This window comes from Alligator sinensis, unplaced genomic scaffold (genome assembly GCF_000455745.1).
Source record: "Alligator sinensis unplaced genomic scaffold, ASM45574v1 scaffold761_1, whole genome shotgun sequence".
NCBI classification, from domain to species: domain Eukaryota; kingdom Metazoa; phylum Chordata; order Crocodylia; family Alligatoridae; genus Alligator; species Alligator sinensis.
Genome location: NW_005842195.1, coordinates 474,888 through 500,833, shown reverse-complemented (window position 1 = coordinate 500,833; position 25,946 = coordinate 474,888). Strand labels below are relative to the sequence as shown.

The following is a 25,946-nucleotide window of genomic DNA, read 5'->3' as shown; positions in this document are numbered from 1 at the left end:
AGGGCCGGCTGACTTGAAGGTATCCAGCTTCTCAAGATGTTCCTTCACGAAGTCAGCATTAATGGAGGGCAGGGTATCACCCTCACCCGGACTTCCCTGTCCCGTAGCGGGCATGGGCGTCCCATGGGACTGATGAAAGACTGACGCAAAGTACCTATTTAATAGGTTGGCTTTTTCCTGGGCGTCAGTTGTCAGTTGCCCCATCTGGTTCAGCACGGGTCCAATGTTGCCCCTGCTTTTCCTCCGGCTCCCCACATATCTGAAAAAGGACTTTTTATTGTCCTTGATGCTCAAAGCTAGTTGGAGTTCAGTTGCAGCCTTGGCTTTCCTGGTATGCTCCCTACAGGACCGGACCAGTGCATAATAATCCTCCTTGGAGGTGACTCCCATCCTCCATCCTTTGTAGACCTTTCTTTTTAGCCTCAGGAGGTCTGCTAGGTCCCTGGAGAGCCAGGGGAGCTGCTGTGCCCTCTTGCTGCCTTTCCTCCGAGATGGAATAGACTTAGCTTGTGCATTGAGGATCGCTCCCTTGAGGAGCAACCACACTTCTTGAACTCCCCTCTCCCCATGGTCATGGTCCCTTAGGGCCTCACTGACAAGCCTCCTGAGCTTGTCAAAGTCGGCTTTCCTGAAGTCAAGGACTTCCGTGTTGCTGACTGACTTGCCAGCTTTGATGATGAGGGGCCAGGGTTGAGCTGGGAGTGAGAACACAGGTGGTTGTTAGGAAGACAGCTTGAACTGAACAAGCAGTGCAAGGAAGCTTACTGGTAAAAAGTGCCAACAAACTGCATTTAAACCAGTCAATGTTCATAGTTATAGATGCCTATCACTGAACAGCAGAGGTGAAACTGGACAAACACAGATCCTGGGAGGCTGCCAAGGAACTGGTAGTATAGGCAGAATGTAAAATAGGTAGGCAAATTTTGAAATGATTTGTCAAATATAGCATGTTTCCCCATAATGTTTCACTTTTGATGAACTGATATTTTCTAATAGAAAGCATTGCACTAGAAAATTTCCAGCTTCCTTATACAACAGGGTTTACTTTCAATCTCCTCTTTTCTTCAGTGGATGCTTTGGTTTAATTATCCATAATGATAATAAAAAGTAAAATCAGAGAAAGTGAAACTAAAAGAAACAATGTTAACATATCTGGAGTTTTACCATTTTCAGAAATTATACTAAATATGACTATCACAGCCAAGCTACAGAGGAAGAAATACTTTTCAAATTTAGGCTAAGTACAGTCAAAAGCCTGAGACTGAATTAATGCAATCTTTGCAGGCTAGTCTAAACTTTATAGATTGAAGCGATAAACAAGTGAACAGACATTCACTTCTGATTCCAGAAATGCAGCCAGAATTTTTGCAGTGGCCCAGGCCAGAAGCCAGAGGGCACTACAGTATGTTTTCCTGCTCAGCTGGAGCAGATAACTTGGACTAAAGCTAACCTGTTCAGCCTGTGAGGTGGGATTTGAGGAGGAAGTGCAAAGCATCCTGGGATGGTGGGGGAAATGTGAGTTAACTTGAATCTGGAGGGGATCTGGGACAGAAGTTCAATAAACTGATTTAACCTAAATCAGTTAAGTCTGATACTACATCCATCTAGGTTTATCTTAAACCAGTTTTGGCCATTGTGAAAGCAATTTATGTCCACTGAACTTTGAGGCTAGGGACAGAAGTCACACACAAACCAATTTAAGTCATCAGAAACTGGTTTAACCCTGTAACAGAACAGAAGCTCAGTCCACATAAACAGTTTCAAAATGGCTGAAACTGGTTTAAGATAAACCTAGATGGATGTAGTATCAGACTTAACTGATTTGAGTCAAACCAGTTTATGAAACTTCTGTCCCAGACCCCTTTCTGGTTTAAATTAAATCAAAGTCCCCCAGAATCCCATCATGCTTTCCAGCCCTGGGCTGGCCTGTGCAGTCTGCTCCTGAGAGCAGGGCTGTCCCTTTCCCTCTGCTCCCTAGCTAGAGCAGTGAGGGCTGACTGACAAGGGGCAGGGAGGGGCAAGTCCAGCTGGGGGTGCACCCCAGCCTGCGGGGAAGGAGAGAGTCCCCTCCAGGCAAACCCCAGCTGGGGTCTGAAGCTATGGAGGGCAGTTAAACACTCCTTCCCCTGCTCAAACTTACTGCTGGCTGCAACTGTGGACTACAAATCCCAGAGGTACCTGGAAACGGGAAGAGGAAGTGATGAGCAACCCTGCAGCATCCTGCTGCTGTAATTCTGGACTGCAAATCCCAGAGACCTTTGGGGCAGCAGAAGAGGAAGTGAACATATAGCCAGAGAGCCATGCTTTAGTGCCACCTGGTTTCTGGCCGGAGCCACTGCAGGCACGTGGCTACATTTCCTGAATCAAGGGTAAATGTCTATTCACTTCTGTTTCAATTTACTCTGTGCAGCTTAGACTAACCTGCAAAGACTGAATCGATTCAGCCTCAAGCTCTTTGACTGTCTATAGCCTTGTTGGGTGTGTCCAGATGTGCACGGACATTTGGTTCCCCAGAGACAAGTATCAGTGATACAACTTGCACCACAGCTACTTGTCCTCAGGGAAAACCTATACCACGTGTGCTTTGGCATGTGACAAGTTACCCCGGGGGTGGTAGAGGAGGCTGGGGCCAGTACTATGCTGGTCCCAGAAGCCTTACCTAGGGGCCTGCTAGGCCTGCAACAATGGTGATCCTTCTGGGACTAGCCTGGCTGGCAGCACTGCTCCGGGCAACCTGGTTCCACTTTTTGCAGTGCATGCTGCCTGAGTGTGCACTACTCTGGGTTTTTTTTGTGTTTTTTTTTTTTAACCCTGGATATCCAGTGGTCAAAAAACCCTGCAGAAAAAAAAATGGAGTAGTGCACACTCAGGGAGTGCACCCTTGCTATGAAGAGAACACCAGACTGTGCAGTCTGTGGTGTTGCAAACATGTTTGCGGCACCACATACCACATGACTGCACACATCTGGACGTGCCTGTTGTGATACAGATTTGAACCAGTTTCCAATCACTTACAGTGGTTTATGTGCAATTTCTGTCCCTAGCCTTAAAGAGAAAGTCCCTACTTATCAGTCAGACCCTCTTCTGTGTACCACCCTTCATCAGCTTGCATATTAAATCCTATGTCAGGATTAACTTGCATGTCCAAATAAGTCCCTCTTTGATCCAAAGCAGCTGCCTTTGCTTTCCACACAAGTAAGGGGATTTTGACTCACTGCTCAACAGGAATCATGGATGATACAAGACACTTTAACTTTAACAGCTACTTTACAAAGACTTAAGAACTTTGCTTATATATTATACATACAACATGAAACTACAGGACTTAGTCAGTTTTTATACTTACCTTTCAAATGGAGAGATTGGCATGTTCCTTAATAAATTTAATCCTTGCCATTCATTTTCAGCTGCTATGAACTATTTATTTGGGACAAAGAACCAGACCCTTTTTCACAATCATTAAAGATGAACATTTAGTGATTCAATGGAGGTTTCAATAAGAGTATCCTAGTTCAGTGACCAATTCCTCTGCCTGGCCCTAGTAAGATTGTGTGTACAGGTGGTATCTCTTTATCTTAGTGCTTGCCTTCACACTATTTTTTACCTTGATTCTGTTGATTGCCAGTTAATTCAATCTAGTTAATATATTTGTGAAGGATAGTATAAATGCTCCCAGGTATTTGTTCTAGAATACAAGTAATGGTTTATCTCAGTTAATTCCTTAGGCTTACCATAAACATTTGTTATTGGCATTCAGATTCATTTAAGGTAGAAGACCCTACTGTGCATATGGCTCAGGCTTTGTCTTCCCTAGGAAAATAAAAGGTGAAGTTTTATCATGTTGAAATTTACTGTGGACAATACAAATTATAGCTTTAACATGAATTAGCTGGTCAAGATATATCCTAAACCCAGATTTCATGCTCAGTCAACAACTTGCCCTGTTTACATTAAGCATTTCACATATTAGTAAACAATACACCTTTTTCCTAGTGTAGACATGGACTTAGAAATATATGCAGTTGAGTTGCATAGTCATTTCCCTATGCATATGTAAAGTACTTCATGATGAAATGCTAAATTATCAGTGATAGGTGGCTTAAAGAGAACCTAAACTAGATACAGTGTACTATAAATATGACTGCCCAGTCAACTCTTCAGCAAACTGCCCATTTTTTAGAAAATATAGCCAGCCTAATAAAACAAAACAAAAAAAAAATCACTTGCATGCTTTTCACTAGATATCCTCTAGAGTGGAAGACACATGTAATAATGTGCGTTGTTTGTTGAAAAGAAAATTGATAATACCTTAGATAATGAAAAAGTCTATGTTTTAGATCAGACTGCACGTATATCAGTTCAAAACGTATGTTTCCTTTGAAGGAATGTGTGCTGAAAATTATAAACTAGTTTGGAAAAGTGCTTATTCTTGCCTGACAGGTGCCTAGATTTAGATAAATCAGCCCAGAAGGGAGAATTGATTGAGCTAATTGGATTCATTCTTGTGCTTTCTAAAGGATGGGGAGGAGAAACCTTCAACACTGAAGGGAAACAAAAAAAGAGAAAGACTATTACAGTTTTAATAAATACTTAATCAAAACCCAGTTGAGAACCAAAAGTATGAACTGGTCCAATTCCTCATAACACTAAGAAATCTAGAAATAGCCCATTTATCACACTGCTGCTAGCATGATAGCTTTTTAGATAGTTCTAGTCATTCTAAGCAAAAAAATGTCATATAAATTAATGGTTAATCTATTCAAAGTTAAGAAGAAATTCAGTATTCTACTACTCAACAGTAAGTAACATCACTCCTATTCCTTTATTATACTTCAACCAATTGCAAACATTATTGCTACTGTCATCTAGATTAACAATCAAGTTGCCAATGTCAAATTACATTCAGTTTTATGGTGCTGTATGGTTATCTGCACACTAAAGAGAGTCATATGTTTTGTTGACCTTTTTCTGTTTGATATAAAGTGCAATGCTCTACCTAACTCATCTTACTTCATTAATGATGTAGCCTTAAACTAGTGTTTCAAGTACTATAAAAACTGCCATAGAATACATAGGCAAAAGATCACAATGCTATTTTCAAGGGTAGATGTTGTTTTCACAGGTCAACCACTAGGGAAACAATGGCATGGTCTGAATCTGTGGATACTGTGCTGGCTAATAAAGGTAAGAAGCACCTATAACTGTTAAAAACAAAATCACCCTGTTTACCTCAACTCACTGAAAGCTTTGACACTGGCTTCAACAGGATCAAAACCAAAGATCGTTTCATCAAATGGCAATTTAACCTGAATGTGCTACCTAGGATACATCCCTACATGCAGGGGTGTGTGCTTACAGTGGCAAAAAAAGTCACGGCACAAATTTGTTTTGCTACTTTCTGCTGCTGTGCATGCCCCTGCATGTAGGTTTTGGTGCAGGGCAGAATGCCTGGCGTTGGGGAAACTGCTGTTTTCCCACTTCTCCCAGCTCCCAGTGTGCTGGAGGAGCCAAGGCAGAACTAGAGATGGGGAAACACTCTAGCCAACAGGCAGAGTGTCTCCCTGGAGGACTGAGCCTCTCTGTCTGCCAGTGCATATTCCTGTTGTGTGCACTGAGCCACTTTTTTCACTGCATTTTTTTTTGTTACCAGGATTTCCCAGTAGCATATTTTGCCCCCACACTGCAAATTTTCAGTGTGAGGTATGTTTTAATATTCTGGGCATGCAATTTGTGGTGCCACAAAGAGGTTTGCAGTGCCACAAATAACATGTGCCTGCATGTCTGGATCTGGCCCTAGAGTTAAAGTATAAGAACCCAAGATTCATCCTGATTTTCTTTAAATATACATGGGGCCAAGTTTTGTCTTCAATTACAGCCCCACTGAGGATTTTAGTAGCATTCTGAACTGTAATATAGGATCATTCTCAAGTATTTAGCACTTCAACTTAAGTTGTTCCATCCAAAGAAGTGGGAGTTTTCTGCAGCTACACAGTCAGCCCTAACTAAAAATGAAATTCTCTACAATTTCAAGATTAGAACAATGTATTTGGTAAGTAGGCTATCACAGTCCAGTCATATGTGCTTTAAAATGGACCACTAAGCCCCTAAATTGTCTGAAGATGTAATATGAGATAATACAGTGATTAATGTAAAAACTATGTCCACAATGAAAACATTGCAGTATCAGGCACTACATTTGTTATCCAACTGGAGTAGTACAGTAGCTAATATAGACTGAAATAAGATTGAGACCTGTGGTATAGCACTGCTTATCCAAGCCAGTGAGAGGAAACAGAGCTTTCCCTCTGATTTAAGTAGAAGAATGAAGCAATATTCATCTCCGTAACAAAACTTACCATCTTAATTGAGTTTCCTGTGCAATTTAAAGGAATTTATATTCTGCCATCTTAGAGACCCCTGACAGATATTAATTTAAACCTGCAATTGGATATGAGGAATTTTATCCTGGATTCCAAAAATAGCGTGTCCTGCTAGGCCAGATGTCCAAGGTCTCTCATAGATTCATAGATGCTAGGGTTGAAAGGGACCTCAACAGATCATCAAGTCCAACCCCCTGCCTAGGCAGGAAAGAAGAGTGCTGGGGTCAGATGACCCCAGCCGGCTGCCTATCCAGCCTTCTTTTAAAGACCCCCCAAGATAGGGGAGAGCACCACCTCCTTTGGAAGCCCATTCCAAACTTTGGGCATCCTTACCGTGAAGAAGTTCTTCCTGATGTCTAACCTAAATCTGTTCTCTGTCAGTTTGTGACCATTGTTCCTTGTTGCCCCAAGAGATGCCCTGGTGAACAGAGTATCTCAGATTCCTTGCTGCACCCCCACTTATGAATTTGTAGGCAGCCACAAGATTACCTCTTAGCCTTCTCTTGCAGAGGCTGAAGAGGCCCACGTCCCTTAGTCTCTCTTCATAGGGCTTGACCTGCAAACCCTTAACCATATGAGTAGCCCTCCTCTGGACCCTCTCAAGTCTATCGCAATCCTTCTTAAAGTACGGCGCCCAAAACTGGATGATGTACTCCTCCTGAGGTCTGACCAATGCCACATAGAGGGGAAGTATCACCTCATTGGTTCTATTTGTCATGCATCTACTGATGCATGATAAAGTGCGATTAACTTTGCTGATGATTTCATTACACTGATGACTCATATTCATCTTGGAGTCCCCTATGGCTCCGAGATCCTTTCCACTTCTGTGCTGCTGAGAGGGTCATTTCCCAGCCAGTAGGTGTGCTGAATATTTTTACGCCCTAGGTAAAAATACTGACCCAACCACTACCACTCTCTGGGTGCAACCCCCCAAGCCAATTTTCCACCCACCGGACTGTGTAATCATCTAAGTCACAGCCTCTTAATTTATTTATGAGAATGGGATGAGATACTGTTTCAAAGGCCTTCCTAAAATCCAAGTATATGACATCCACCTCTACTCCTACATCTAAGCGTTTTGTGGCCTGGTCATAAAAGGAAACCAGATTAGTCAGGCATGATCTACCTGCTACGAATCCATGCTGGTTGCCCTGCTGTATTATTTTTCCTGCTGGACATGCACAAATATGATTCTTAATAATCTTTTCAAAGACCTTTCCAAGGATAGAGGTGAGAGGTGTCATTGCAAGCCATGTTATTTTTGGGATCTGAGATAAAAGTTCCTCAGATCCTATCATGCACCTGGATCTTTAGAGCCAATGCCAGGCTGCACAGCACAACTTTAAACTTGCTGGAACATGCGGATCCTATCAGTTCCTCATGCTCGGGGACCTTTAAAACTCTACTGTGCAGCCTGACATGAGAGACAAATTTGAAGCCAGGAAGTTTAAAGCTATGCCATAGACCCTGACATTGGGCTGCACAGTGTGGCTTTATGGTAACATTAAACTAAACTAAACTAAACTAAACTAAACTAAAGCATGATGCAAAACAGTCATAAAGATGCTCCACATTAAATAATGTGGAACATCTTTATGGCTTCTTTGCCATTTTTATCATATGACACATTGACTGAATATGTGGCATGTTACAGTTTATCATACAATAAATGTGATACCTTACTGGACCCCTAATTTGTAGTTATGCAGAATACATTAACCTTCCATCAGATGACTAGAGATGAGAAGAGAAATAGTGAATGGAAGTGAAACTGGGGCAAGTCAAGGGGCAAGTCTAAATAGGATGTGTTGCCATTGGATGTGGCACAAAAATGATCAGAAGTGAGGCACCAAAAAAGCAGCCCTCCTTCACTTCTCATATGTTAACTTAGTTATGCATCAGAGATATGACATAATTAAATAATATTCATATGTAATATAAGATAGTGCATGATCTTGAATTGGGGTTTGTTTAGTTTGTTTGTATTTTTTTTTAATCAAAAAGGTCCAGCATATCTTTACTAAGACTACATCAGCAATAAATCCCCGGTGCTTATGAGAAGGTGCTGCCAAGCATACTCTATCTACCCACTCCCATCTGTACCAAACCCAGAAATGAGGTGATAAAACTGCGTCAGAGGTGCCCCCTGCCACTGGACTCAAAACCTGTCTCTGGTATGCTTGGAAGTTCCAGCAGAGGACATGCCTTCAAATGGCTTCATCTCATTTCCAGGTTTGGTAGAGCTGAGTGGGAGCACCAGTGTAGACATTTAGAGCAGTGGTGTAGCAATGTGGTCAGGTGCCCAGGGCAGCTAGCACATGCAGGGCAGTGAAAACATCTGGTTACCACTGCTGGTGCAACTACACAGGTACTGCAGCAGTCTTTTTTCCCACTCTACTCCCCTCAAGTCAGCTCCCAGGATGGCTGCCCCAAGCCCCCCACCCTAGGTATACCACTGACTTAAAGTGAGAATGAAAATCAGACCAGGGGTATGTCTATACTATATTTCCTGAAGTGACAGCAAGGCCTTTCTGAGCTGACTCAAAGCTAGCTTGCTAGGGTATGGCTAGCATCAGAGGCACAAAGTACATGGGCTGCAAAGTCTGCTTGAGAAAGTGGGTAAGTACTTGGTTATTAACCCTTACTGAGTTCTGTGCTACCACAGTTATATCGCTAGCAGTATCTGAACTAGCTACTTCAGGAAAACTTGAGTATACCTATACATGCTGAACTCTGGCAGTCTCCCACTTTTTCCAGGCAAAAGAGTATGAAGGGGCTTGTGCATAGCTGAGATAAAACCTAAAGGCAGAGAAAAAATGTGAAACTGTCAGCATGACATATTCTGTTTTCTCGAAGATATTTTTAGATATAAACAGCATATTTGTGATATACCTTTGCTTTTTAACCAAAAGTACAGCTTTCCTTAGGTACCACTGAAAACATGACATGGTTGGCAACAAACCTATTTTAGGCCCTAATCTTGAAAACACATGTGATTAAATTTACACATTTCATCAGACCTACTCATGCTGAAAGTTAACAACACAAAAAGCATAACAGAATTGAGGTTTCAAATGAAAATTTCAGCAGCCTATATAATACAACTGATTCTTGCTGTATTGTTATATCTACTCTGTACTAAATTAGCCACATATGAACAAAAAATATGTGCTAAGCTGTTTCTTTTACAAAATTAGAAAAAAAAATCTTCATGTGCTCTTTGCATTGGCTCCTTTTCAGATAAATACAAACTCTCTTTTGAATGTTCAAAGCCATCTTCCCAGTAGAGAGAGCTATTTCCAAATCATCTTTCAATCCCCAACCAATTTTGCTTATGGACCCATTCAAATTACTGCTTGCAAGTAATTTTCTCTCCCCTGTCTTCCATTTTTCCTCTCTCCTCACTCATGCTCAATAGCAATTGAACAGTTTGGATTGAGCAGTTCAGATGATGCATCTTTACAAGTTGTGCTTCCTGACCTTGGTTTCCTTACTACAAGACCTATTTATATATTAAATTAGATGCTAAGAGTTGCTGAGCAGCAGCTACTACTACAGGAATAGTTGAATAAGGCTTTGTATGCAATGAAGCCAGACTCATAATTTGGATTTGCCTCCTAGAAAGGAGGTTGTAATGTGTTGTTATTTTCTGTGTATTTCAGTAATATGCATTACCAGCACAGAGGCCCAGGTCCTATTATGACCCATGCTATGCGCAGAGTATAAGATAGCTCTCAATTCAAAAAGCCACACTTTTTTTCCTTCTTTTCATCCCTCCACTGTTTTTTGCCTGGTGGAAACTCCACCCACTACCATTGACATAGCTGTAAAAGTTTTGAGGACTTCAGTGGGGGCAGGCTCTGCCACAATTCAGCTACAGGTAGTCAAAAGTCCCATCATCATCATTCATTCCTATTTCAGTGCCCATTGCATCACAAATTCTAAATGGATTGCTTGAACTTAATGAATATCTCTGCATTTGCATTACAGTTGCCAGATGGAGTTTTCAATTGAATGTCTTAAAACCTGAATTCAAATTGCATTCTTAAATGTTCCCTTCTCAAATGCATGGACTTTAAATAAAAATACAGCTTGATTTCCCCAAAATGAGTTCTAAATTTTCACAAACTGTCTCAGGATCAGTTTGAAATGGATTTCCTTGATGTGAGAAATTTGTTTTCAAATGACAAGATTTGTAATGATTATTGAAGCAGTGCAGTACAGAGAGGTTCCAATGTAGATCAAGATACTAGCATGGCAGGCTACGTAGAGTGAATGACAGACCTAACCTTAAATGAGTTATAAATGGATAAAGCAAAGGGTAGAAGGAAAGAAAGGCCATTATCCTTGGTTAACTGATGAAGAACTGGGTAACAGAAATAGTAAAGTCCACCCTGGAAATTCGCTAGTCAGGTATTGAATTTGAATGTCCAAAGTGTTGTATCAGTGCTGCAATCCCTAAAGTCCTCCTTACATGTAGAACTCTTATATAAATTACAGTCATGTAAACAGCAGAACATTAAGGTTTTTCATGCATTGTAGCTAGTAATCAAATTAAAATTTAGTTTCCAAGTACAAAATTCACCAACATTTGTTGAGAAACCTTTCTCAGGAACCCAACATTTCTTCAGTGGGAGCTCAGCTGAGTGAAGATTATTGGATCAACTTCCAATGCTAAAATTTAATTATGTTGATATTAAATTCAGAGCACAAAAACCAGTCCTCAGTTATACTCAAACACTGTAGGGCAGAGCTGTACTGCTACCCAGCACATCCATAAATGGCAGATAGTGGAATGACGTTCAGGGAAGGTTAGCTGTGAAATAAACAGGGGTAACTGACAAATAAGCAGTCATGGACCAAGCAAAGGCAGCACCACTAGGATGTGGTAAGGACAGCAGATGGCAATGATTTTCCTCCTGGAGAGCCACATATATGCTCTGACAGTGCTGTGACATGGCAAATACTGGTTGCCACTATAATAAGCCGGCCCAGCCCCCAGGCATGGATCTACAAATCCTCAAATGAAGAGCAGGCAGAAGAAGATGTCAGAATCAAAATGACTGTGAATACAGATGCAGGCTGCAGTGGAACAAGATCCCCAGTTGTCTTGGTCTTCTTACTATTGGATCAAGGTCCCATTCTGTCAAAAGCTGTGTGAAAGCTGATGTGCAACAGTTCCTTCACAATAAATGAAGTCACGCACAGGTGTATTCCATGAACACAGCTTTTCCTGCACATTCCTCAAGCCCTTTGGCAACCAGCTAATGGTGACAGGAGCAGGATTGTGTGGTCTGAAAGCTCCTAATTATGAACTGGCATGAAAGCAGCAGTTACAAGAAGGTCATCTAGCACTTGGAAAAGACTGGAGAGAAAGTCAATGGCTGTAACTGTGACTGAGCAACCCTCTTCAAGATCTGCTCTTCTCACCATACATGAGAAGGAATTATGAAAGGTGTCCTAAACATAGCCTGTCCCATACAGTATTCTGTATTTCTTCCTGATTGGATAACCGCATCTGGTGGGATCACCTTTACTACAGTTGAAAATACCAATGAAGATACATCATCATTTTGGGGACTTGGAACGTCAGGACCCCCATAGACAACCCTAATAGTGAACTCCCAGAGCACTGCACTTTAATTATGGGCCAAGAACTCAAGCAACACAACATCAATGTAGCTGCACTGTGTGAGACCCAGCAAGCAGGAGATGGACAGTTCAAAGAACATGGAAGTGGCTACCTTCTTCTGGAAGGGTAACCAGGAAGGCGAATGTTGACTTCATGGAGTTGCTTTTGCCATTAAGAAGGAACTCATAAACTAACTCAGTAAATTTCCTATTGGAATTAATAAGCACCTCATGACACTCCATCTTAAACTGGCAGGGAATCAATATGCCTCTGTCATCAGCGTGTATGCCCCAACTCTTGACACTGTCGATGAAACCAAGGAGGACTTCTATGCCAACCTTGACCAAGTCCTCTCTGCCATTCTGGAGGGCGACAGACTTACTCTTCTCAGTGATTTCAAAGCCAGAGTTGGAAGGGACTCTAATCTCTGGAACAGAACCATTGGTAAGGAAGGAGTAGGAAAGCTCAACTCCACTGGCATCCTTTTCTTGACCAAATGCACAGAACATGGGTATCACTAACACCCTGTTCTGCAAGAAAAACAAGCACAAGACATCATGGCAACACCCACAATCTAAGCATTGGCACTTGATTAACTATTATATCATCTGTGCCCAGGATCACAAAGATGCCCACATCACCCAAGCTATGCTAGGAGCTGATGACTGCTGGACTTATCACTGACTCATCCACTCAGTTATGTAATTCAAGATGGCTCCCAAATGATGGATGCAGTAGAAGCAATGCCAAAGGAAGATGAACACTGAAAGACTCAAGGACCTAAGCAAGCAAGACCTCTTCTACCAGTACCTCAACAAAAAACTGGTGAATTCTAATCAACAAGAATGGGATAATTCCAGCAGTGTGTGAGGTGCCCTTAAGGCGACCATCATCAGTGCCTGTGTTGAGACACTTGGATTCTCTACTAGAAAACATCAAGACTGGTTCAATGAGAATGATTGGGAGATCCAAGAATTGATTGATTGCAAGTGCAAGACCTTTTTTCTTAGCTAAATGACCACAAATCCAAGCAAAGAAATTGAATCTCCAAAAAGCCAAGGTAGGGGTCCAAAGGAGAACCTGTGATATGAAGAAGAAATGGTAGGAAGACAAGGCTAAGGAGATTAAATTTCTTGCTGACGTTCATAATATGCAGTTTTTTCAGTGCCACCAAAACCATCTAAGGTCCAAGCACTCAGCGACCAACCCTCTCGAGACCTAAGGATAGAGGGGACATGATCAAGGAAAGGGGAGCTATCATTGCTTGTTGGAAGGAGCATTTTGAAGACCTTCTAAATTGAGAGTCTGCTGTGGATAAGAGTGTTCTCAACTCCATCCTACAACACCCAGTTAGAGATGATCCTGGAGTCTCTCTAACCCTTGACAAGGTGAGGAAAGCCATCAAGCAGATGAAGGACAGCAAGGCATCTGGAGTGGATGGAATCTCTGCTAAAATCTTCAAACAGTGGGGAGGAGAACTCAGATAACAGTTTCATGCCCTCATCTTAAGAAACTGGAATGATGAGGAAATCCCAGGTGACCTGAGATGCCATGATTCAAGAAAGGAGACAAGTCTGACTGTAGAAACTACAGAAGGATCACCTTGCTATCTACCACAGGCAAGATCATTGTGAGAACCCTCCTGAACCATCTCCTTCCACTTGCTGAAGAGTTCCTCCTGGAATCTCAGTGTGGATATAGGACATCAAGAGATGCAACTGATGTGAACTTCACAGCTCACTAGGTACAGGAGAAATACTGAGAACAACATAAGTCTCTCTACATTGCCTTCTTTGACCTCAAGCAAGCTTTTGACTGTCAGTCAAGAGTTGTGGAGGATCCTTCTGAAGTATGGATGCCCACTAAAATTTTTCACAGTCCTCTGCCTGCTCTATGTATGTAGTATGTGAGCAGTGGTTCTCAGTAATGGTTCTATCACAGATCCCTTTGAGGTTAAAATGGTAATTAAGCAAGGCTGCCTCATCACTCCAGCACTCTTCTCAACATTACTTGCCGCATTGCTACCTCTGACCACCAACAAGCTTCCAGCCAGACTGAAACAAAACTACTGAATGGATGGTAAGCTGCTTAAATTCAGCTGACTCCAAGCCAAAACCAGGACCATCCCAACCTCAAACATTGAGCTCCAGTATGGTTACTTGGAAACAGACCTTCAAGCAATCATCAAAATCTTTACCAGGCATACAAAAATATGGGACTGATGCTTAACATTAAGAAGACTAAGGTCTTCCATCAACAAACTCCTAATGAACAGTCCCCAGCTCTGGTAATCCAGATCCATGGTGAGACTCTGGAGAATTTTGAGTATTTTCGGTTCCTTGGAAGCCATCTCATGGAAGACTGACATCAATGAAGAAATACAGCATCATCTCAAATGTACAAGTACAATCTTGGGATGCCTGAAGAAATGGGTGTTCGATTATTGCAACATCGGATCCGAAACCAAGCTCATGGTTTATCAAGCAGTCATGATCCCCACTTTGCTGTGCAGAGGTGAGACATAGACAATGTACAGGAGACATCTAAATTTGTTGGAGAAGTACTATCAACGCTGCCTGTATAAGTTCCTCTGAATCCACCAGAAAGACAGATGAACCAACATTAGCATTCTCCTGCAAGCAAACACCATGAATATTCAGGGAATGATCATCCAGTGTCAACTTTGTTGCGCCGGCCATGCCACCTGAATGTCTGACTCCAGAGTCCTGAATCAAGTTTTATTTTCCCAACTCAGCCAAGGCTGGGAGGAGGACAGTTAAGGTGTTTCAGGGATGTCCTCAAGGCCAACTTAAAAAAATGCAACATTGATGTCAACTTGTGGGTCACTATCACCCAGGACCACCCTGAATGGAGGAAGAGTCTGCTGTAGGGATCCCAATACTTTGAAACCTCATTACAACAACAGGAAATGGAAAAATTGGAGCAGCAGAAACAGCATGCCATGGACCAAATCAAGAATCCAGTGCCATCCTCTCACACAGAAACACATGTTCAAACTGAAGCAGAGTCTGAAGAAGTCTGGAAAAGGATAGCTAATGGCTCTTCAATTACCTCAGCCAAAATTCCTTAAGTACCTTTGACTGCATCCTATCTGTCCCTCCTGATTTGAAGCCATCTAGCTTCTCTAAGTAATCCCTAACCTGTTCTGCCATTACTCTAAGCTTTTTGTCTCCTTCCCTGTTTCTGCTGCCAGCTGCACTTGTCATTTGGTACCTGTTCCCTATTTATGATAATGAAAATAAAAAAGTCATAAAGACTAAAAAAACCTTCTCTGCACTTTGTTACTAAACTGCCTTTTGCATTCTGTAAAAGGCCTATGGAATCCCTGGTTTTCCACTGACTTTTGACATAACCTTAGAATCTCTTTTTGTTGCCTGTTACATTCCTTGCTAGCTACATCTTAAATTGTGCCTTGCCCTTTCCTAATTTTCTCCCTGAAAGCCTGTGTGTCATTCTTATACTCTTTCCTGGTGGAAAGTAACTTGGGTGACCAAGTTTTCACTTTTTATTGGATTCCTTTTTGAGTTTCAACTGCTTGAAGAGATCGCTATCTAGCCAGGATTGTCTTCAGTTGCTCTTCCCCTTCTTCTTTCTCATTGGGATAGCTTGCTCATGAACCTTTAAGAAAGCCTCGTTAAAGTATAGCCTGTTCTTCTGGACTTTTTTTACCCTCAGACTTGCCTCTCAAGGGATCCTACCTAGTAGGTCCTTGAATGTGTTAATGTCTGCTTTTCTGAAGTCCAGTGGCCTTATTCTGGTGATCTCCTTCCTCCCTCCCATCAGGATATTGGACTCTTATAATTGTGTGGTCATTGTCACCCAAGTTACCTTCCACCTTTCTATTCTCAACCAAGTCCTCCTTGTTTGTGGGCGTTAAGTCAAGAAGACCTTCCTTCCTCATTGGCCTCTCTACCATCTGAAACAAAGTTATCCTCAAAACACTCCAGAAACTTAATGGACTGCCTTTACACTGCTGTGTTTCCCTTGTCCCAATAATTAAATTAAAGTATTATGTCCCAATAATTAAAGTCCTCCATGAAAACCAAGCCCTGAAATTTGAAAGCTTCTGTCAGTTGTTTCAAGAAGGCCTTGTCTACCCCTCCACTTGGTTTGGAGACCTGTAACAGATGCCCACCATCACATCCCCCTTGCTGCTCTCAGCAGGCCTACCATCCACTTCATACTGCACCTCTGAACAGGTGTACATTGCCTTTATATATATATATATATATAGGGCAACACATCCTCTTTTTCCACTGCCTATCTTTCCTGAAGAAGCTATCCCTATCTATAATTGTACTCTAGTCGATTGAACTATCCCACTGTGTCTCTTCAGTCTGCCTCCCCAAGAAACAAGGTGCATGTCTTATTGGAAGATGTGTAGTACTCAAGAAAATACTGAAAGTTATTATGCTTACAGGGAGACCTGTGATTTTAGATCATTTTGTCACTTTTGGGTGCAGGCCTCAGGAGACAGGCCTGACATATTCCCCTGGATGAAACCCTGTGCTCTAGCCACTTTTAAATCTGTTTATCAGTTGCCTTAACCCAAAAAAATCCAGTTTTGCTACTTACATTCCTTTTCTCTGGGTGCTTATGAGAGGGACTGATTAAAGTAACTGAAAAACCCCACCTATTCAAAACAAAGATTTATTATTTCTTTCTCTCAGGGATGCCTCGCACACAGAGCAGAGTTAAAACAACAAACAGCACATCTACACTGATACCTTAAAGTCAACCCATTGTCTGAACCTTTGCTACCTACATCACACTTTGCAGCAGGTAGCAAAGCCATCCTTAATGGGCTGTTTATCTGTTTCGCACTGCACTAGGATGAATCCCAGGCTTGTTTACTGAATACTTAGATTCATAGAAAAGTAGGGTTGGAAGGGACCTTGGGAGGTCATCTAGTTTAACCACTTGCTCAAAGTAGGACCATCCCAAACTAAATAATTCCAGCCAGGGCTTTGTTAAGCTGGGCCTCAAAAACATCCAAGGATGGAGATTCTACCACCTCTCTAGGTAACCCATTCCAGTGCTTCACTGCCCTCCTAGTGAGAAAGTTTGTCCTAATATCCAACCTAAACTTCCCTTGCTGCAACTTGAGGCTGTTGCTCCTTGTTCTGTCATCTGACACCACTGAGAACAGTCCAGCTCTTTAGAACCAACCTTCAGGTAGTTCTAGGTTATCAAAAGCTGCTATTAAATCCCCCCCACAGTCTTCTCTTCTGCAGACTAAACAAGCTCAGTTCCTTCAGCTGCTTCTCATAAGTCATGTGCCCCAGCCCCCTAACCATTTTTGTTACCCTCCATTGGACTATCTCCAACTTTTCCACATCCTTCTGTACTGCACCCGGGGGGGGGGGGGGGGGGGACACAAAACTTTACACAATACTCCAGTGTAGAATAGAGAGGAATAATTAAATAATTACTTCCCTCTATCTCCTGACAATGCACCTCCTTATGAAGCCCAATATGCTGTTAACCTTCCTGGCAACAAGGCCACACTGTTGACTCATATTCAGCTACTTGTCCACTGTAACTCCCATGTCCTTTTCTGCAGAGCTGCTGGTTAGCCAGTTGGTCCCAAGCCTATAGTGGTGCATAGGATTCTTCTCTCCTAAATGCAGGACTTTGTGCTTCTCAATGTCGAGCCTCATGAGATACTTGTAAGCATCAGTCTGAAGATTATACCTGTTCTCCTTCTGGCTTTTCTCTACTTGGTGACAATAGAAAAAGGAAGTAGGGTACAAAGGGGCTGGAAGATGAAAACAGGGAGTTGTGCTTGAGGCTTGCATGCGAAGGTAGGTCCCAATGCTGTGAAGGAAGGGGGAAACTAGGAGGTGAGTGGAGGGATGGACTGCTAGCATAGAAGGGGGATGAGCTAAAGAACAGACAGTATAGACCAGGAGTAGGCAACGTTTTTTGGCCGGAGTGCCAAAAAAACCACAATGTCTACCTTGGAAGGTGCTGGAGTGCCGGCCTACCAGAAAAACAAAATGGGGGGGGGGGAAAGGGGGGGGGTACATGGCAGGACACGCTGCATATTAGTATATTTAATAATCATAAATGTGTCCTTTGTTATGTATTCCTTTTTTGTTGAGCATGTTGCAATGAGAGAAAAAAAGACACATAAGAGAAAGAGTGAGAGAAAAAAAAAGGAAAGCATTGAGAGAACCAGACACATGCACACAGAGAACCACATGCACAAACACAGAGAGCCAGAACACACCCAGAACAGACACATGCATGCACACATCCAGAACCAGACACATGTGTGTGCACACACGCAGACAGGACCAGACAGAGGCAGACAAACACACAGAACCAGATGCACGGTCACACAGAACTGGGCTCCTGGGCCACTGGACAAAGTCCACTCTGAGGCATGCATGCACCCGCCGGTATGAAGCTAATGCCAGAGCAAGAAGCAGATGATTGCCGCCTCCCGGGTGCAGCCAGCCCAGGCTCTGGGTACCTGCTGCCAACCACGGCTGGGCTTGCAGCTGCCCAGCTGCCTACTGGGAGCAGCCCAGGCTTCGTGGCTGGCAGCAGCTGCCTAGAGCACAGGCCGGCAGTGGCGTGCCGAGCAAAATGGCCTCACGTGCCATGCCCAGCACACACGCCGGGGGGTTGCTGACCCCTGGTATAGACCAATGATTTTCAACCAGTGTGCCATGGCACCCTGGGGTGCAGCAAAATCTTTTGAAGGGTGCCAGGAGGTATAAAGAGATAAGCAGGTGTGAAATGATAAAATGCAGGCTCAAGGTTCTCCCTGCTTGTCCACTGCTCCTCCCCCAATGTCTGGCCCCTGTGCAAGGAAGTAAGCACAGTAATAAATAGATTTTTTTTTAATGAGTTGATGCTTAATACACAGAAGTTACAGAGAGCTGCTTTGAATCAAATGAGGGCAGGACTTAAATCTAAAAAGGTTGAGAACTTCTGGTATAGACAAATGTGTACAGGGGATTGAGGGGGGAAGTATATTCAACCCTACCTATCAGTACAGACAAAGCAAAAAGTCCTTCCTTTCACCTAAACTTCAATCTTTCCTTGAGAGCATTGCAAGTTTCCCTCAGATGAGATAAACCATATCTCTGCCTGAGAGAAGCAGACTGTCATGTCAGAGAATGTTTTTTTCTGCCTCTGTATCTCAATCAATATAGGTATCAGCCTCAGTCTACTGACAGCCCTCTTACTCTTTCATTAAGTTTAGCATCTTTCAAGTATAGGATTCCCTAGGCTACGGTAAAGGAAGACAACTAGGCCACACCCCAGTTAATATAGATAGGTATTTCAAATAGGGGCCTTATCTTTGTCATTGTTCCATATCAGATTCATTCCCTCCTTTGAGGTAGCTCTTGGTAATCAGGCACAGTAATATCAAACAGATAATCAGGTGACTATGATGTTTATGAAAATAAATGCACTTATTTATAATATCACTTTCCACCACAGGTGCAACTGGTGAGATTTTGCAAGGGAGGGGTCGGCATGTCCAGCCAAGGTGGTCAGCCAAGGGGTTAATGCAGCAGCTGCTACACGCACAGAGCCTCTCACAGCCCCTACTGCAGACTGCAGTCCTGGCTTCTGCTCATCCCTTTTGCCCTGGCAACAGTCTGTGGCTGCAGGAGGAAAGCTGTAGTAACCCCCCACTACAGCAGCATCTCCTGAGCAATGTGAGGTTGATGAGGGGACCAGGGATATGAGTGCCCAGGTGCACCACTGGCCCTAGTGTTGCTGATTCCAGTTGCCAGCAACAAGGGACAGCCATAGATTTCATGGCATAGTATAGTGCCATTCTGGCACACCTTTAGCATTAGTGCCCCGGGCTCATGCCCCAGTCTTCCACAGGTGGCTATGCTACTGTTCTCCATACCTCTTCTTGTTTATTTCTGCAGATGGCTTGGCTGCTTTTAGAGCATTCCTGAAGTCAGAGTTCAGCGAAGAGAACATTGAGTTCTGGTTGGCCTGTGAAGACTTCAAAAAAACAAAGTCCTCTGTTAAAATTGCCTCAAAAGCCCAAAAGATTTATTCAGAATTCATCGGGGCCGATGCTCCAAAGGAGGTAACACAGTTATTCATAAATGTGTTGGGTATCTTTCTGGGGGGCAGGAGTAAAGATCTCCATTAAGCTTAGAGGTATCCACCACTAAAATGTTCTGATGTATAGGAACAGTATCTGTAAAAATTGGTTGTGCTCAACTGTTTCCCTGGCAGGCAAGATGGGCTGTACCCAGTCCATCTGCGGGATGGATCCAGCCAGTGGGCCTAATCCAGGGTCCAGTAAGGTCCAATCCATCCACAGCAGGAGTGGGGGGCATTGTCCAACCCCAATGCAGTCACATGAGGTGGGGCATGATCCAACCCTAATCTGGCCCCGGGGTGGGCAAAATGCGGCCCGCATGTGGTCCGCCAGGCCATTCTATGTGGCCTGTGGGGCCCCTACAAAATTTAGAAAATGAATATTTATCTGCCCCGGCTGCCTTTCATGTGGCCCTCAATAACTTGCCAAAACTCAGTAAGCAGCACTCCACCTGAAATAATTGCTCGCCCCTGGCCTAGCCCCTATCTGGCCATGCAGGGCATTGAGGGGAGGCAGTACTAATTGCTACTGCCCCCACACTGCCAGTTTCCCAACCAATGGGGAGTCCTGCAGGCTGATGCCATGGCTCTCTGGGTCAGACCTGGGCCAAGGTCCAGAGGCATTTGGACCACCTTTGGTCTAAACCAAGAGGCATTTATGAAAGAAAAACAGCTAGAAATACAGACAAATAAACTTCCATGCAATTTAAGTTCTAGCTTGGTTTTACTTCTTCATCAAGAAATATATGTTGTCTGGAGCACACAGATGCATGTATTGATTAAATAATATTTCAAGAAGACATGTTTGAGGTTCAGCTCTATGCCCAATATTTTTAGCAATGAGGAAGTCTATGTTCACTTTGCTTTGCTTTCAATTGACAATATGATTCTTTATGATACAATAAACAACATTTCCTCTACAGAGGAGGTAGACAAGAATGTGCCAGTGACCATTATGTTTTTCATTTCCTTTAACAGTTATTTTTGATGAGATGAATTTTGAAACATAACATTTCAAATATGCCTGTCATAATGTTCAATTTGATTATTATATAAGAAAATGCTTTGTGTGAATGAACAAATCTGCTAATTAATTTTCTCTATGATGTCCTCCCTCATAGGCTTTTACACTGTTGTTTCAGCTTTTGATTATGACAGAGCTTTGAATGTTCATATGTCTTATGGCTGATCAAAGCTGTATTAAGCATTATTAAAAACAGAAACCTTCACAAATATTGCGGGGCCAAAATCCAAGAAGGTGTTGAGTACTTGCAACTTGGAAAACAATTGGAGTTATTGCTTCCCAGGCTTTGGTACATGGGAAATATGAGTGAAACTATGTAACTGTAACTGCAGACAGTAACAAAAAATACATTATCCTAATTAAATGCTAATAGTGTGGTTTAGGAGTAAGAGAGAATTCAGTTGTCCTCACCAGTCACTTCATTTTATTTCAATTACATGCCCTTTTTCTGTGTGAGATAAAACAATACTCGGAGGGGTTTTCAATTAACAGCAGCCTAACCAATTAGAGTAAGGCAGCTGATGCCTGAGTAAATTATAACAGAAGGAAAGAATTATAATAGGAATTATCTAAATTATGTTCAGTTGATATTACTGAATGGCTGAGGAGAGAGAGCACCATAAGTCTGTGATGTTAACAAAACACATTCAAATTCAGATCTAGATATTTAGATCTAGAAATGAGGATCAAGATGCTGGAGAGGAAGTGGAATGTCCCTCTCAAGACCTTTACACAGTCTTCCTGCCTTGGTTCTCTGTGGGACTTGTGCTAAATTGATATCATTGGGAATTTGGTGCCTAAGTACCTTTCAAAATCTGGCCTTTAGGCACTTTTGAAAGCCCTTTCCTCCATTTATATTATTTGTGGGGTTTAAAAGAGGGATTTTATACTATCTCGCTTCTAGTTACTACACCATAACAGATGCCTGCTACTATACCACTTGCATCCCAAGTTCCAGATTATAGTAGTGGCATTTTTCCTACTATGTTTATACCTTTCTTTAGGCTAACCAAACCCATAAATACTTCAGCCTATGCAATGAATCAAAACTAAAACTAAAACAAAACAAAAATTGTTTCAAGAAAAAGTAGCAAGAAACAGATTAAAATCCAGGACATGATATCTGTATGATTAACAGGAATATTTTAAATATTTTTTTATCTCATTTCCGCAGAATAAGTTTTTCATTTATTTTTTCTTTATTTTTGTTTTATTAAAGAACACAGGCAAAGTCTATTGTAATTTGTCTTCTGAATTGACCAGATATGATATCGTTTATGAATATGAGTCCAAGGCAATTGATTATAATAGCTCATGGGATAATATCCAAAAAATGCTATTAGTTGGAATAGGCCAATTTTGTAACAGACTATAGAAATCTAGAAGGCTGAAGTAATACTGATTTAATCTTTATTACCTTATTATTGATTGTTACTCTTAAATCACTTGATAACCAGTGCACATCACTTTCACATGAATTTGTTGCTTCTATGTGTAATTTTCTTTGGATAATTTCTGATAATATTTGGAGAAAAGCATATGGCTACCCAAAAATGAAAAATAATCTTTCACATTGATAAATCCAAAGCATGTACCATATTTCGATAAAACAGCCACTTTCCAGAATAGAAAAATAGTTTACTAGTTCAGATTTAGAAACAGATAAACTGTTCAAGCATTATATATAATTTCTGAGTAGATTGTTTGGACCTTGCATCTACCTATGCAGGAGTAAGTGGGTGCTAAATATTACATCCATTATACCCTTCCCAAAACAGGCAGGTGGGGATTGGGTTCAGCCTTGTCTTCATTCCTTCCCATTCACTGCCTAATATGAGTAAGATGAAATGTGAAGTAACACATTTTCTTTCAGGCCGATATGTCTGCAGCAAATTTATGTCCTCTGTCCCACCCCTAAAACTGTCAGCTCTCTCCAAAGCATGGATGATTCATGTGAGAAGTTGAAGTTCACAATACATCTTGAAATTACTGCTGGGTTGAGGAAGCTTCTGTATCAATCCTGAGCTCGGGACTCTGCCTAAAGTCATACCCAAGCCCATTCGGGCTAAGTACAGATAGTCAAAAAGCCTGAGGCTGAATTGATTCAATCTTCACAGGCTACTCTGAGCTGCATAGATTGAACTCATAAACAAGTGAACAGACATTCACTTTTGATTCTGGAAATGCAGCCCACAGTGGCTCAGGCCAGAAGACTAGGTGTGCTGGAACACGCCTTCCTATGCCAAGGATAACCCACCCACCCTTCAAACAAGGATTCTGCAGGGGATGTGCAAAGTATCCTGGGATGCTAGGGGACTGAGTTAATTCAAATCTGGAGGGAATCTGGGACAGAATTTCAATAAACTGATTTAACTTAAATCAGTTAAGTCTGATACTACATCCATCTGGTTTATTTTAAACCAGTTTTAGCCATTTTGAAAGTGATATATATGCACTAAACATCTGTTGTGTTACAGATTTGAACCATTTTCTCATTACTTATACCAGTTTGTGTGTAATTACTGTCCCTAGCCATAGGGCAGCTTCCTCTTCAGAAGTTCCCATCAGGCTTTACAAACTTCAGTCAAGTTTCACAATAGCTGTCACATAGACAAGATAATTATTCTTACTTTATAGATGGGTAAGCTGAATCACATAGCTGGAGAACATGTTGTAGTCTGGGCTACTAGTCCAGGCTCCAGCAACTAGGAATGCAGGAACAGTTAATACTTGGGATTCTAAAATGTTTTACCACTGAGTGGAGAGAAATCATTTTGTGGGCATTTTTTTCCCATTCCTGGGCCTTCTCTGTTTCACAGTTAATTAAGATCACTGAAACAACCACAGCAATTGTTTATGTAAAGAGCAATATTAGGAAAATATCTAATATTTGAAGCTGGAACAAGGAGGAAAACTAGTACTATGTAATTATCTTATTCTTATGGACCACAGTGTTGTCTTTTTTTATAATTAACCCTCTAAAGATAAAGTACAGAAACTCTATTTGTACTGTGAGCCACACTGATTAATACCTTTACAATTAAGATGTTACACATCTGTGATTGATATGGAGAAGAGTACTCTGCTTCATTGATATTTATATAGCCATGGGAAGACAGGACAATTAAGATTTCCGAGTCTATGGAATTGTGTATAGTAAGGAACATCTTTTGCAAACGTTAGTTCTCAAAAAAGAAATGCAAATACTTTATTTTGGTAATATAATGCATTATCATTTTCTGCATGTATCTGTCCTCAAATAATAAGATGCAATGTTTTTCTTCTTTCTTAATAGATATCATATCTTTGGGCATCTTTACATGTTCTCTGGGACTAGAGTGGGGAGGGCAGGGTGCTTTAATTAGAGCAGCTCCAAGAGCCACTTTAATTAAAACACCTGCAGTATCTCATGTATTCAGCAACTCCATACTTCAAAATGGTAGAGGGGGGGCGCTTTCAACAAGCTTTAGTTAAAGCACTTCTGCCATGATTTTGAAGCTCAAGAAAGCTGAATGCATGAGACGTGGAGGCTGCTGGAGCATCTCAACTCAATTAATCAAGTTTTCTCTGACACACTGTAATTACAGAGCAGCATCCCTGCATGTCTACGGGTACCCTTTAAGACTAGAGAAGCAAATTAAACAAATTCAGTATGCTAGAAAGCAAAGGCATGACCTTCCTCCTGTTTTGCATCAGACTGTGTTTTGAGAAGAAATTCAAATAATTATTGTGTTATATATAGATACAAACTTCAGTTCTCCAATTAAATTTAAACTAATTTCTGTCACCCTCTCTCCACAGATTAATATTGACTTTACTACCAGGGACCACATCTCACAGAATATCTCAGAACCAACCATCAACTGTTTTGATGAGGCTCAGAGATTAATCTATAGTCTCATGGCCAAGGACTCCTTCCCTAGGTTTCTAAAGTCAGAAAGTTATAAGGAACTAGTAAATAAACAGCAACAGAATAGAAACCAGAAAAGATGGCTCCCATTTTTGTGAAGAAGGTAAATGTCAAAAACACAAGGGTTATAAATCTACCTAAATATATTTCACTGCAGTTCAGTACAGAATAATATATTATTTAACTGGTTATACAGAATAGATCTAAAGCTTCCTACTGCCATATGGTTTTGAAATCCAGAATACATCTAACATCATAACTAATAGCTCCCACTGAGAATTTTTCAGTGAAACATTCTTCACTGAAAAATTCTGATGCTAAGTCAAATTTTGGCACAGGAAAGGGATCAATTTAGCTAAATTCCTTAGCATGAAAATATTTAGAAAAATAGCTAAATGATTTTATCCTTTTAAAATTAAAGTTTTCTGATTTTAAAGAGCTTTTTAGCTTGAATTTCTAAACTAAACTATAAAAATGGTTGAAATCATACTCAAAACCCCTTAATTTATTAGAACCATATTTTCCTAGATATTTGCTTGAGAAAGGTTTAACATTTTGACTTTTCATACTGATTTGTGGAGGAAAATTTTCAAATCTCAGAAATGTGCACAGGATTAGAAAGTTCAGCTTTACTTTCTAATTTTTACTCAAAAATATTAAATATTTTACCACATTTTTAAGTTCATTAAACCATCTGAATTTATCTTCTGTCCAAGATAGGTTCATATCTAAAGAGGAATACTTTTAAAATACGCATAGTGATTGCTTGGGGAGATATTATAGATTGACCTGTATAAAAAAATCCAAAACACATTATAATTAACGATCCAGCTCACCAGCCCAGTTCAATCTGCTTTGGGCCATTCAGAAAGTAAAATCAAAGTGTTTTTT

General features: G+C 41.4%; 1 protein-coding gene across 1 annotated transcript in view; it reads left to right on the top strand.

Annotated features, from left to right (window-relative positions):
- The window catches only part of RGS21 (regulator of G protein signaling 21), a 27,854-nt gene extending 2,701 nt beyond the window's left edge, over positions 1-25,153 (top strand). The window contains exons 2-4 of the mRNA XM_006026502.1: positions 5,103-5,184; positions 19,938-20,104; positions 24,947-25,153. Coding sequence (XP_006026564.1) covers positions 5,103-5,184; positions 19,938-20,104; positions 24,947-25,153 — 456 coding nt within the window. The remainder of the gene's footprint in view (positions 1-5,102; positions 5,185-19,937; positions 20,105-24,946) is intronic.
- The last annotated feature ends 793 nt before the right edge of the window (positions 25,154-25,946 follow it).